Here is a 14,232-nt window from a genome sequence, read left to right as displayed (position 1 = left end):
TCCTCCTTACAGGCATCCACAGTCAGTGCTTGTATGGAATGCCAGTCCAATTTTATTCTCCGGATCCATTCTCGTCCTAGTAGTGGCGGACCTCCATCCGGTAACATGTACAAGTCCATTTTCTGACTTTCTTTACCATTGTAGACCACATTTACTTGTATTTTTCCTTTGGGGTATACTTTTTGCCCCGTGTATGTTTTCAATACAATCTTCGTATCCCTCGGGAATGTGCGAGAATAACCTTTTGTAGTCTTGCTTATTTATGACCGTTAATGCCGACCCTGTGTCCAATTCCATCTTCACTTGGACTCCTGCTATCTGGAGCATGACCCAGATAGTTTGGTGGTCTACTGTGTGACCCACATTATGTATTTTCAGACAACCCAGTTCCTTACTGCTGGAGTCTGAATCCGTCTTCTGTTCATCCGAACTGTTCTCTGTCACATTGTGTACTTTTTTGTACTTCTCCTGCGGTGACTTTTTGCTGCTGGTCTTCTTTCCTGACCGGCATACTCTCGCTATGTGACCAAGTTTGCCACATTGCCTGCATTCTTTGTTTTTGAATCAGCACTGGTTCTGGTCATGCGTTGTCCTTCTGCAACGATAGCACTTTACTGCGCCCAATGCCATTTCATTGGTGCTGAATTCCAGTGGCCTTTGCTGTATCTCTGCAGCGCCCCGTGCTGCTGCCTCGTGCGATGCTGCAATGCTGAAAGCTTTGTCCAGCGTAAGATCCTTTTCCTCTAGCAGTTGCTTCTGGGTTCCTTCCCTTAAGAGCCCACACACAAACTTATCTCTCAGTGCGTCTGCTAGTCCTGTTCCGAACTGGCAGTACTTTGATAACTTGCGCAGTTCTGTTAGGAATTCAGCGTTGCTTTCTTCTTTATGTTGAATTCTTTTGTAGAATTTAAATCGTTCCGCTATCAGCAGCGGTGTGGGGTTTAAATGCTCTTGCAGGATAGTAACAATATCCGCGAAACTCTTTTCTACCGGTTTGTCTGGGGTTACCAGGTTCCTTAATAACCCGTACGTCTTCGCACCCATCGACTTTAATAGGGTTAGTGCTTTCTTATCATCCGGTACATCATTCGTTCTACAGTAAACTTCGATGTGTTTCACATAAGTGGCCCAATCTTCCACATCGTTGTCGAAGGCAGTGATGTTACCCGTTTTTGGCATCCTTGCTGAGTTTCTTCTTTCCCTTCGGATATTATTTAATATGATGACTTTTTAAAATTTAAGATGGCGGCTTTTCCCGCGCTTGTCTTCTTCCCCCGCCGACTCAAGGTGGCGATTCCGCGCTGTTGCTGTCCACGCCTCCCAGCGGTCCTTCCTGCCTTTATTTTCCCGTGTATATGCTTCCTTGCGCTGCTACTCTTGTTGCCCCGCCGCTCCCGCGGTCCTTGTGGCAATAAAGCGCCTTTCTGGCTGCTGCGCGTCTCTGCCCAGATTGCAGTTTGTTTTAAAACCGCTTTTCAGCGCTTCTTCTGCGCTGTTGCCCCGCCGCTCCCGCGGTCTTTGTGGCAATAAAGCGCTTTTCTGGCTGCTGCGCATCTCTGCCCCGATTGCAGTCCGGCCCCTGACACCGGCTGCAGTCGTGTTCTCCGCCCTTTTGCTTTGTTTTTCCTCCCCTTCTCCCACTGACAACTCGGCCGACTTCCCCCCTGTGCCGCTCGATCGGGCTTACCCGCCGCTGTCATAGAAGGGATGTTCACTGCCTGTTGCTGATGTTGGACTTCGTGGCCAGGAAACCAAACCGGGTTCCCGATGGCCTCCCGTGCGATGCAGTGCTCTGCAGGATGTTGAGGGCGGATGCCCTTTTCCGACGCCCGTTTCTGAGGATGAAGCCTCCTTGGAATGGACCCCAGAACCAGTACTGGGGGTGGTGATGCAAAACTGCTGCTAGGTACGATCAGACTCATCGCCACTGTTGAGTCTGTGTTTACAAGTGCAGTTATAAGGAATAACAGGACACAGACAACAGAAGTAAGTAAACAGGTCTTTAGTGATTGAGGGTCAGGGCGGGAACTGAGGTACACTTTGCTCCGCAGGGTTTATATACCGGTGTGGTCACCACCGGTACTACAATGTACAGGAGCCGTTAAAAAGTAGTCCATCACCTTAAGGTATCCTCTTAAGGTAGTACAGGTTACATACACTACAGTCCAAACATGGACAAAGGAGCTGAATTCCAGAGGCGAAGTGAGAGTGACTGCCCTTGACATCAAGGCAGCATTTAACCGAGTGTGGCATCAAGGAGCCCTAGTAAACTGAAGTCAATGGGAATCGGGGGAAAACTCTCCACTGGCTGGAGTCATACCTAACACAATGGAAGATGGTTGTGGTGGTTGGAGGTCAATCATCACAGCCCCAGGACATCGCTGCAGGAGTTCCTCAGGGCAGTGTCCTAGGCCCAACCATCTTCAGCTGCTTCATCAATGTCCTTCCCTCCATCATAAGGTCAGAAATGGGCATGTTCGCTGATGACTGTGCAGTGTTCAGCGCCATTCACAACTCCTCAGATCATAGAATCATAGAAAGTTACAGCATGGAAGGAGGCCATTTCGGCCCATCGTGACCGCGCCGGCCAACAACGAGCTGTCCAGCCTAATGAAGCAGTCCATGCCCGCATGCAACAAGACCTGGACGACATTCAGGCTTGGGCTGATAAGTGGCAGGTAACATTCACGCCACACAAGTGCCAGGCAATGACTATCTCCAACAAGTGAGAGTCTAACCACCGCCCCTTGACATTCAATGGTATTACCATCGCCGAATCCACCTCCATCAACATCCTGGCGTCACCATTGACCAGAAACTTAACTGGACCAGCCACACACATACTGTGGCAACAAGAGCAGGTCAGAGGCTACTTATTCTGTGGCGAGTGTCTCACCTCCTGACTCCCCAAAGCCTTTCCACCATCTACAAGGCACAAGTCAGGAGTGTGATGGAATAATCTCCACTTGCCTGGATGAGTGCAGCTCCAACAACACTCAAGATGCTCGACACCATCCAGGACACAGCAGCCTGCTTGATTGGCACCCCATCCACCACCTTGAACATTCACTCCCTCCACCACCGGTGCACCGTGGCTGCAGTGTGTACCATCTACAAGATGCACTGCAGCAACTCACCAAGGCTTCTTCGGCAGCACCTCCCAAACCCGCGACCTCTTCCACCTAGAAGGACAAGGGCAGCAGACGCATGGGAACACCACCACTTCCAAGTTCCCCTCCAAGTCACACACCATCCTGACTTAGAAATATATCATCGATCCTTCATCGTCGCTGGGTCAAAATCCTGGAACTCCCTCCCTAACAGCACTGTGGGAGTACCTTCACCACACGGACTGCAGCGGTTCAAGAAGGCGGCTCACCACCACCTTCTCAAGGGCAACTAGGGATGGGCAATAAATGCCGGTCTTACCAGCGATGCCCACATCCCATAAACGAATTAAAAAAACATGGGCTGTGGGTTGAGATTATATGAGTGGGTAGAAAGGAATTATTCACAGTTTTTGGGGTGTGGGATCCGTTACCCCGGGGGAGATATTGAAGCCGAGTCACGATGTAAGAGATCCAGTAAAATATTGTGAGTGTTTGGAAACGGGCAGGGAGCTGGGATAGGGATAGAGAGGTCTGGAGTGGAGTTAGGACCAGCGGGAATATCCAATCAAAAGTTTCAGAACACGTAGAGCCAGATTTGTTTTATATATTCTTCAATTCAATCTTTTAAAAAAAAAAAAAAAAATTAAAAAAAATATTTTCTAGGAAGCGGAAAAGAACGATAAGAAATTGATGGATTTCCCGAATAAACTGCGGAATATTGGAGCAGCCTCCAGGTAGGAACAAGTCCGAACCAGCAGGGGACAGTGATTGTGAGTGTTCGTCGCCCTGACCCTGCCCCACCCCCACCCGGGTATTTTCCCAGTGACGTCCCGGTACTCTCCCTCCCACTCCCACCCGGGTATTTACCCAGTGACGTCCCGGTACTCTTTTCCCCCCCCCCCCCCCCCCCCCACTCCCACCCGGGTATTTACCCAGTGAGGTCGCTCAGTCTGTCCCAGTACTCTCCCACCCGGGTATTTACCCAGTGACGTCCCGGTACTCTCCCTCCCACTCCCACCCGGGTATTTACCCAGTGAGGTCCCTCAATCTGTCCCTCCCACTCCCACCCGGGTATTTACCCAGTGACGTCCCTCAGTCTGTCCCGGCACTCTCCCTCCCACTCCCACCCGGGTATTTACCCAGTGACGTCCCTCAGCCTGTCTCGGTACTCTCCCTCCCACTCCCACCCGGGTATTTACCCAGTGAGGTCCCTCAATCTGTCCCTCCCACTCCCACCCGGGTATTTACCCAGTGAGGTCGCTCAGTCTGTCCCGGTACTCTCCCTCCCACTCCCACCCAGGTATTTACCCAGTGATGTCCCTCAGCCTGTCCCGGTACTCTCCCTCCCACTCCCACCCGGGTATTTACCCGGCACCTTTTTGAAGGGGTTGAGTGGCGCAGCATTAACTACTTGTTGCTGTGGGGATTCCTCCAAAAGACAAGGCTGAAGCGTTTGCAATCATCTTCAGCCAGAAGTGCCGAGTGGATGATCCATATCGGGCTCCTCCTGAAGTCCCCACCATCACAGAAGCCAGTCTTCAGCCAATTCGATTCACGCCACGTGATATCAAGAAACGGCTGAGCGCACTGGATACAGCAAAGGCTATGGTCCCCGACAACATCCCGACTATCGTGCTGAAGACTTGTGCTCCAGAACTAGCCGCGCCTCTAGCCAAGTTGTTCCAGTACAGCTACAACACTGGCATCTATCCGACAATGTGGCAAACTGCCCAGGTATGTCCTGTCCACAAAAAGCAGGACAAATCCAACCCGGCCAATTACCCCCATCAGTCTAATCTCAATCATCAACAAAGTGATGGAAGGTGTCATCGACAGTGCTATCAAGAGGCACTTACTCACCAATTACCTGCTCATCAATGCTCAGTTTGGGTTCCGCCAAGACCACTCGGCTCCCGACCTCATTGCAGCCTTGGTCCAAACATGGACAAAGAGCTGAATTCCAGAGGTGAGGTGAGAGTGACTGCCCTTGACATCAAGGCAGCATTTAACCGAGTGTGACATCAAGGAACCCTAGCAAAATTGAAGTCAATGGGAATCAGGGGGAAAACTCCCCACTGGTTGGAGTCATACCTAGCACAAAGGAAGATGGTTGTGGTTGTTGGAGGTCAATTATCTCAGCCCCAGGACATCACTGCAGGAGTTCCTCAGGGCAGTGTCCTAGGCCCAACCATCTTCAGCTGCTTCATCAGTGACCTTCCCTCCAACATAAGGTCAGAAATGGGGATGTTTGCTGATGACTGCACAGTGTTCAGCGCCATTCACAACTCCACAGATAATGAAGCAGTCGGTACCCACATGCAGCAAGCCCCAGATGACGTTCAGGCTTGGGCTGATAAGTGGCAGGTAACATTTGCGCCACACAAGTGCCAGGCAATGACTATCTCCAACAAGAGAGCATCTAACCACCGCCCCTTGACAGTCAATGGCATTATCATCGCCAAATCCATCAACATCCTGGGGGTCAGCATTGACCAGAAACTTAACTGGACCAGTAACATAAATATTGTGGCTACAAGAGCAGGTCAGAGGCTGGGTATTCTGTGGCGAGTGTCTCGCCTCCTGACTCCCCAGTGCCTTTCCACCATCTACAAAGCACAAGTAAGGAGTGTGATGGAATAATCTCTCCTTGCCTGGATGAGTGCAGCTCCAACAACACTCAAGAAGCTCAACACCATCCAGGACAAAGCAGTCCGCTTGTTTGGCACCCCATCCACCACCTTAAACATTCACTCCCTCCGCCACCGGCGTACCGTGGCTGCAGTGTGTACCATCTACAAGATGCACTGCAGCAACTCACCAAGGCTTCTTCGGCAGCACCTCCCAAACCCGCGACCTCTTCCACCTAGAAGGACAAGGGCAGCAGACGCATGGGAACACCACCACTTCCAAGTTCCCCTCCAAGTCGCACACCATCCTGTCTTGAAAATATTTTGCCATTCTTTCATCGTCGCTGGGTCAAAATCCTGGAACTCCCTCCCTAACAGCGCTGTGGGAGCACCTTCACCACACGGACTGCAGCGGTTCAAGAAGGCGGCTCACCACCACCTTCTCAAGGGCAACTAGGGATGGGCAATAAATGCTGGCCTTGCCAGTGAAGCCCACATTCCAGGAACGAATTTAAAAAAAAAAAAAACTCTCGTCTCTCTCCACTTTGTATCTTTGAATTAAATAATCTGCGGACTCTACCCCACCCCTGCACCAAAAAAGCTGGATCAGGTCCCCCCGCACTCCTCCCTCCAATGGAAACCACTCCACCGGGAGCCTGTTGCTGCAGGGAGACTGAGGGGATCAAGGTGTTGAGGGGCATGTTCTTAATGTGCAGTGACCAGCTGACCTTTGGGCCTCGGAGGGCGGTTGAACGGGACAGTAACTATTTCCATTTCCTTTTTCCCTGTGAAGAATGTTTAAGCAGGAGACGGAGAGCGAGTTTGAGAGATTGAAACTGAGGCTTCGCTCCGTGAAAGGAAATTTGAACAAACAGCCGGACATCCGAGAGCAAATGGAAGATTTCATCCAGGTTAGTGTCGAGACTCTGGGGTCAGGGGTCAGTGCTCCCTGTGGGGTCAGGGTCGGGGATCAGTGTTCCTGGGGAGTCAGGGTCAGGGGTCAGTGCTCCCTGTGGGGTCAGGGTCGGGGTCAGTGCTCCCTGTGGGGTCAGGGATCAGTGTTCCTGGGGAGTCAGGGTCGGGGGGTCAGTGTTCCTGTGGGGTCAGGGTTGGGGGGTCAGTGTTCCTGGGGAGTCAGGGTCGGGGGTCAGTGTTCCTATGGGGTCAGGGTGGGGGGGGTCAGTGTTCCTGTGGGGTCAGGGTCGGTGCTCCCTGTGGGGTCAAGGTCGGGGGTCAGTGTTGCTGTGGGGTCAGGGTAGGGGGTCGGTGTTGCTGTGGGGTCAGGGTCGGGGGTCAGTGTTCCTGGGGAGTCAGGGTTGGGGGTCAGTGTTCCTGTGGGGTCAGGGGTCAGTGCTCCCTGTGGGGTCAGGGTCGGGGTCAGTGCTCCCTGTGGGGTCAAGGTCGGGGGTCAGTGTTGCTGTGGGGTCAGGGTCGGGGGTCAGTGTTGCTGTGGGGTCATGGTCGGGGGTCAGTGTTCCTGGGGGGTCAGGGTCAGGGGTCAGTGTTCCTGTGGGGCCAGGGTCAGGGGTCAGTGTTCCTGTGTGGTCGGGGTCAAGGTCGGGGGTCAGTGTTGCTGTGGGGTCCGGGTCGGGGTCAGTGTTGCTGTGGGGTCAGGGTCGGGGTCAGTGTTGCTGTGGGGTCAGGGTCGGGGGGTCAGTGTTCCTGTGGGGTCAGGGTCGGGGGTCAGTGCTCCCTGTGGGATCAGGGTCGGGGGTCAGTGCTCCCTGTGGGGTCAGGGTCAGGGGTCAGTTTTCCTGTGGGGTTCGGGTCGGGGGTTAGTGCTCCCTGTGGAGTCAGGGTCGGGTCAGTGTTCCTGTGGGGTCGGGGTTCAGAGTTCCTGTGGGGTCAGGGTCGGGGGGGGTCAGTGCTCCCTGTGGGGTCAGGGGTCAGTGTTCCTGTGGGGTCAGGGCCGGGGGCAGTGTTCCTGTGCGGTTCGGGTCGGGGGTCAGTGCTCCTGTTTTGTACACCCCTCCCCTATTGATGAGTGACGTGTTTGTACCTTGCAGAGGGCGGAGGGGGAGCTGGAGCAGGTGCAGGAGTTGGTGTCGGAACTCCAGGCTGCGACATGCCAGCTCGCCGAGTATTTCTGTGAGGATGAGGAGAAATTCAAACTGGAGGAATGCTGCACCATCTTCAAAACCTTCGGCGAGAAATTCATCACCGCGAGGGAGGTAGGTGGGGGGAGGGGAGGGGGAGAGGATGAAGCGGAGACCATTGCATCTATTAAGGGAAATTGGATAAATATTTGAATCACAGGAAGATACAGGGCTATGGGGAGAGAGCGGGGCAGTGGGATTAGTTTGGGGATTGATACAGGGCTATGGGGAGAGAGCGGGGCAGTGGGATTAGTTTGGGGATTGATACAGGGCTATGGGGAGAGAGGGGCAGTGGGATTAGTTTGGGGATTAATACATGGCTGTGTGGAGAGAGCGGGGCAGTGGGATTAGTTTGGGATTGATACAGGGCTATGGGGAGAACGGGGCAGTGGGATTAGTTTGGGGATTGATACAGGGCTATGGGGAGAACGGGGCAGTGGGATTAGTTTGGGGATTGATACAGGGCTATGGGGAGAGAGCGGGGCAGTGGGATTAGTTTGGGGATTGATACAGGGCTATGGGGAGAACGGGGCAGTGGGATTAGTTTGGGGATTGATACAGGGCTATGGGGAGAGCGGGGCAGTGGGATTAGTTTGGGGATTAATACATGGCTGTGTGGAGAGAGCGGGGCAGTGGGATTAGTTTGGGATTGATACAGGGCTATGGGGAGAGTGGGGCAGTGGGATCTGTAATGCGCTGCCTGAAAGGGCGGTGGAAGCAGATTCAATAGCAACTTTCAAAAGGGAATTGGACAAATACTTGAAAAGAAAACATATGCAGGGCTCTGGGGAAAGAGCAGGGGGGAGTGGGACTAATTGGACAGCTGTACCAAAGAGCCGGCACAGGCACGATGGGCCGAATGGTCTCTTGCTCTGGCTGTGATGTGGTCACTCGGCATGGACTGGGGATGGACCCTGGGATGTTGGCAGTTTGTGTGACTCAGTACCATACTGTGCAGGATATGAATCCACTGAGGGTCTGGGAGCTGGTGCTGGAGGCCGTGAGGGTTCCCCGTGAGGAGAAGGTTTGGTTCGTGGGGAAGGGGTCTGTGCCAGAAATGCCACACCAGCGACTCAGGGCTCTCTCCTCTCGTTACAGGAAAACAAGGCGCGCGTGCTGTTGGAGATTAAACGACGGGAGAAGGAGAAGAAAGCGAAACGGATCTCAATCGCCACGTGCTCCCACAAGGAGAAGGACCTGCACGGAGTCGACCTGGAGTCCCTACTCCTCAACAATTATCACAACTCCTTCAGACAGAAGAGCCCAAGGCAGAACGAGGCGCCGATCCCCCGGAGCCAATCCATGAAACTGATTCGGGGAATTGAGAAAAACAGCAACAGCTCTGAAAACTGCTCCCAGACCTCGTCCCCAACACACGAGGATGTGAAGCGACTGCGTGAGGTGTCTCAGAGGGTCCTGAGCTTTCAGGTGGGGCAGGGAAACTCCGGGCAGAATCTAAAACGGACCGCGTTCGCGCAACACTCGCACATCTCCGAAGAGTCGAACGAGCCAGTGAGGAGGATCTCCGAGTCTGCTGATGGTGCGTCTCGAGTATCGGATGGGAACAAAGACACTGAGAGTCACAGTAAGCTGCAGGAGCAGGAAAGAGCTCCTGCCGCCGGAACTAATGGTGCAAAGTCTGCCGAGCCTGTCAGCCCAAGAGGACCATCATCCGAGGACAAGCAGAGCAAGGTGAATGGCCGCCGTACCTTCGCCTCGCTTCCCCAGGAGCTTGTCGAGGATTCTGAAGCAGTCGGACCAAGTTCTGCTGCAAGCTGTGCTCCAAACCTTCGACAAGATCACTCGCCACCGGCTGAAAACCGAGCAAGTGATAGCCAAAATCATCTTCCAGAACATTCTCCTCCTGATTTGGAGAAGCAAAAGAATGAGCTCCCTGCCAATGTCTCTCAGGAAAACAATTCCAAAGTGCTCCCAAGGCCCTGGTCACACACTGGTGACAAGACACCCAGATCTTCAGCAGTTCAGAAGCCTTTCTCCCGCAGCTTCTCTGGAGAGAGGCTCACGCCGACACGAAAAAAGCCTTCCATCGCCCGAGGCTCATCTGCTGACAAGGCTCCTTCATCTCCAGCTTCGAGGATGCCCTCCATTTCCTTGTCACTCAAACCAGTGAAGCCTGTTGCAGCCGATAAACCAGTCCTGAAGGAAGAGACAAAGGCCGAGGAGTCCTACACTTGGAAGATCTCCAATTTCTTTAGCAAAAAATCCACCAAAGTTTCAGACGGGGCGAGCGCAGCAGAACAGAAGACGTCAAAGGAGGTTCCGGTGCCTTCTACTGAGAGCACAAACATCCTGACTAACTTTTTTAAGCGTTTCAGTGACAACAAACCAGCCAAACACAAAAACTCATCGATTTCCACCTCTGTGGAACACACTGGGACAGATGATGGAAGTGAGGCATCATGAAACTTGCAGTGATTACTCGTGTCTTACCTGCGGATCTCGCTCTTTGTTGCTGTTAAGGGGTTTGCCAGTCCGATTCTGACCGGGAATCAAGAGGGAGAATTTCTGGGCTTCAGTCAACTTCCATAAACAAATAAACCGAACCGGATTGAGTTTCGTAAATGTTCTCCGTGTGTAATGGCGAAAGGAATGATGACGTATCCTCGAGTGAGGACGATCATTGGGATGGAGAGGAGACTGTCTCCTGTGATCTCTGCTCCTGGGAATATCTGGCGAGATGGCTAATTCTCCATTTAGAGATGAGGGTTGATGGTTGGCTTTGGACCTTTGGAAATCTGTTCAAGACGGATGTGGCCGGTGAGTTGGGAATGTGGCTTAGAGGTGTCACATGACCAGTGAGGCCCAGCAGTGACCGAGGAGATGCCTGATGGGAATCGTAACTGGAAATGAAGATTTGTCTCCTGATCATCGATTGGCTGCGGAAATGAAGATTTGTGAATCTCCAGGGAGGGGTTCTGACAAACAGCCTGACTAGTTGGGAATCGGTGGGAATTCCCACCAGTGTAGGTTTGTCTGACCAGGAGCCCATTAATAATGAAACAATAATTCATCCGACACAACATAATTCGACAACCATCCCCCTCTTGTTTCAAAAACTTTGACTTTCTCACATTAACAATTCTGTAGACATTGAGTGTCTTTTGTAATATAAATTATTTCTTAAAATGGCAAAACGAGATGTCGAGAGAGTTCAGAACACGCGGCTATTCTCTGTGTCCCCTTTAAACAGAGCTTTGTGATTGGGTCCTCACTCTGTGCCCCTGGTGTGGGGTCAGTGAGTTGGGGTCTCTTCCCCCCCCCCCTCCCTCCCCCCAGGTGTGGGGTCAGTGAGTTGGGGTCTCCCCCCCCCCTCCCCCCAGGTGTGGGGTCAGTGAGTTGGGGTCTCCCCCCCCCCCCCCTCCCCCCCGGTGTGGGGTCAGTGAGTTGGGGTCTCTTTTCCCCCCCCCCTCCCTCCCCCCAGGTGTGGGGTCAGTGAGTTGGGGTCTCCCCCCCCCCCCCCCCCCCCCTCCCCCCAGGTGTGGGGTCAGTGAGTTGGGGTCTCTTCTCCCCCCAGGTGTGGGGTCAGTGAGTTGGGGTCTCCCCCCCGGTGTGGGGTCAGTGAGTTGGGGTCTCTTCTCCCCCCAGGTGTGGGGTCAGTGAGTTGGGGTCTCCCCCCCGGTGTGGGGTCAGTGAGTTGGGGTCTCCCCCCCGGTGTGGGGTCAGTGAGTTGGGGTCCGCACCCCCTGGTGTGGGGTCAGTGAGTTGGGGTCCGCACCCCCTGGTGTGGGGTCAGTGAGTTGGGGTCCGCACCCCCCAGTGTGGGGTCAGTGAGTTGGGGGTCTCCCCCTGGTGTGGGGTCAGTGAGTTGGGGGTCCGCCATGCCCCCTGGTGTGGGGTCAGTGAGTTGGGGGTCCGCCATGCCCCCCGGTGTGGGGTCAGTGAGTTGGGGGTCCGCCATGCCCCCCGGTGTGGGGTCAGTGAGTTGGGGGTCCGCCATGCCCCCCGGTGTGGGGTCAGTGAGTTGGGGGTCCGCCATGCCCCCTGGTGTGGGGTCAGTGAGTTGGGGGTCCGCCATGCCCCCCGGTGTGGGGTCAGTGAGTTGGGGGTCCGCCATGCCCCCCGGTGTGGGGTCAGTGAGTTGGGGGTCCGCCATGCCCCCCGGTGTGGGGTCAGTGAGTTGGGGGTCCGCCATGCCCCCCGGTGTGGGGTCAGTGAGTTGGGGGTCCGCCATGCCCCCTGGTGTGGGGTCAGTGAGTTGGGGTCTCCCCCCGGTGTGGGGTCAGTGAGTTGGGGGTCTGCCATGCCCCCCGGTGTGGGGTCAGTGAGTTGGGGGTCCGCCATGCCCCCCGGTGTGGGGTCAGTGAGTTGGGGTCTCCCCCCCGGTGTGGGGTCAGTGAGTTGGGGGTCCGCCATGCCCCCCGGTGTGGGGTCAGTGAGTTGGGGGTCCGCCATGCCCCCTGGTGTGGGGTCAGTGAGTTGGGGGTCCGCCATGCCCCCCGGTGTGGGGTCAGTGAGTTGGGGGTCCGCCATGCCCCCCGGTGTGGGGTCAGTGAGTTGGGGGTCCGCCATGCCCCCTGGTGTGGGGTCAGTGAGTTGGGGGTCCGCCATGCCCCCCGGTGTGGGGTTTAGCTGGTGATCCAGATTGAAGAGGGATTTCCACGGCGGATAAGAACTAGAATAATCTCGGGTTTCCGAGTCACATAACTTGGATTCAGTCACTGACTCACATCCACAGAGAGCAGATAAAACATCTTCCTCAGGACAGGATTGCTTACACTTCCTGTCAGCTTTCTCTATTCCCACATTTATTAATAGAAACTTTCTATGTAAACGGTCACACTGTAATTCCACCCTCCTACCAGTGGGAGTTCCCATTAGAAATATGGACATAGGAATTTATAATGGCACTACGTAATAAAAGAAGGGCCGAATGTTTGCCTTTAAAATGGGCTGATTTACGTCCAATTACTCTGACCTCTAACCCCATTTCAACTGAGGACAACTCCGTGAATCTCCATGGCGATCGATCAGTAATTATCTTTCCCCATAGCCCTGGAAATATTTCCTCTTCCAGTATTTATCCAAATTTCTTTTGAAAGTTACTATTGAACCTGCTTCCACCGCCCTTTCAGGCAGAACATTCCAGATCACAACTCGCTGTGTTAAAAAAATTCTCCTCATCTCCCCTCTGGTTCTTTTGCCAATTATCTTCAATCTGTGTCCTTTGGAAAATTATAGGAAAGAATTCTGAAGGACAGGATAAATCTTCATTTAGAAAGACACGGATTAATCAAGGATAGTCAGCACAGACTTGTTAAGGGAAGGTCGTGTCTGACAAACTTGATTGAATTTTTTGAGGAGGTAACAAGGAGGGTAGATGAGGGTAGTGCGTTTGATGTAGTGTATATGGACTTTAGCAAGGCTTTTGATAAGGTTCCACATGGCAGACTGGTCACGAAGTTAAAAGCCCATGGGATCCGGGGCAAAGTGTCAAGTTGGATTCAAAACTGGCTCGGAGACAGGAAGCAGAGGGTAATGGTTGATGGGTGTTTTTGTGACTGGAAGGCTGTTTCCAGTGGGGTTCCGCAGGGCTCAGTACTAGGTCCCTTGCTTTTTGTGGTATATATCAATGATCTAGACTTGAATATAGGGGGTATGATTAAGAAGTTTGCAGATGATACTAAAATCGGCTGTGTGGTTGATACTGAAGAAGGAAGCTGTAGACTGCAGGAAGATATCAATAAATTGGTCAGGTGGGCAGAACAGTGGCAAATGGAATTCAATCCGGAGAAGTGTGAGGTAATGCATTTGGGGAGGGCTAACAAGGAAAGGGAATACACATTAAATGGTAGGACACTGAGTAGTGTAGAGGAACAGAGGGACCTTGGAGTGCATGTCCACAGATCCTTGAAGGTAGCAGGCCAGGTAGATAAGGTGGTTAAGAAGGTATACGGAATGCTTGCCTTCATTAGCCGTGGCATAGAATATAAGAGCAGGGGGGTTATGCTTCAACTGTATAAAACACTAGTTAGGCCTCAGCTAGAGTACTGTGTGCAGTTCTGGTCACCACATTACAGGAAAGATGTGATTGCACTAGAGAGGGTACAGAGGAGATTTACAAGGATGTTGCCGGGAGTAGAGAATCTTAGCTATGAGGAAAGACTGGATAGGCTGGGTCTGTTTTCCTTGGAACAGAGGAGGCTGAGGGGAGACCTTATTGAGGTGTATAAAATTATGAGGGGCCTAGATAAAGTGGATAGGAAGGACCTATTTCCCTCAGCAGAGGGGTCAATAACCAGGGGGCACAGATTTAAAGTAATTGGGGGAAGGTTTAGAGGGGATTTGAGGGGAAATTTCTTCACCCAGAGGGTTGTGGGGGTCTGGAACTCACTGCCTGAAAGGGTGGTAGAGGCAGGAACCCTAACCACATTTAAAAAG

The 14,232-nt window shown here is 53.2% G+C and overlaps 1 protein-coding gene across 2 annotated transcripts in view; it reads left to right on the top strand.

Annotated features, from left to right (window-relative positions):
• LOC147112209 (uncharacterized) overlaps nucleotides 1-11,294 on the top strand; it is a 54,139-nt gene extending 42,845 nt beyond the window's left edge. The window contains exons 9-12 of one of the 2 annotated variants that reach the window (XM_085999871.1): nucleotides 3,774-3,844; nucleotides 6,531-6,648; nucleotides 7,744-7,908; nucleotides 8,932-11,294. In XM_085999871.1, the coding sequence (XP_085855997.1) occupies nucleotides 3,774-3,844; nucleotides 6,531-6,648; nucleotides 7,744-7,908; nucleotides 8,932-10,257 (1,680 nt within the window). In that variant the 3' untranslated portion in view covers nucleotides 10,258-11,294. The remainder of the gene's footprint in view (nucleotides 1-3,773; nucleotides 3,845-6,530; nucleotides 6,649-7,743; nucleotides 7,909-8,931) is intronic. The other variant, XM_085999870.1, reaches the window with a different exon arrangement.
• Nucleotides 11,295-14,232: the final 2,938 nt, after the last annotated feature.

Source organism: Somniosus microcephalus, chromosome 10, assembly GCF_052327205.1.
Source record: "Somniosus microcephalus isolate GS21.2 chromosome 10, FLI_Smic_1.0, whole genome shotgun sequence".
NCBI lineage: Eukaryota > Metazoa > Chordata > Chondrichthyes > Squaliformes > Somniosidae > Somniosus > Somniosus microcephalus.
The sequence above is the reverse complement of the archived record's forward strand: the minus strand, read 5'-3'. Positions and strand labels throughout refer to the sequence as shown.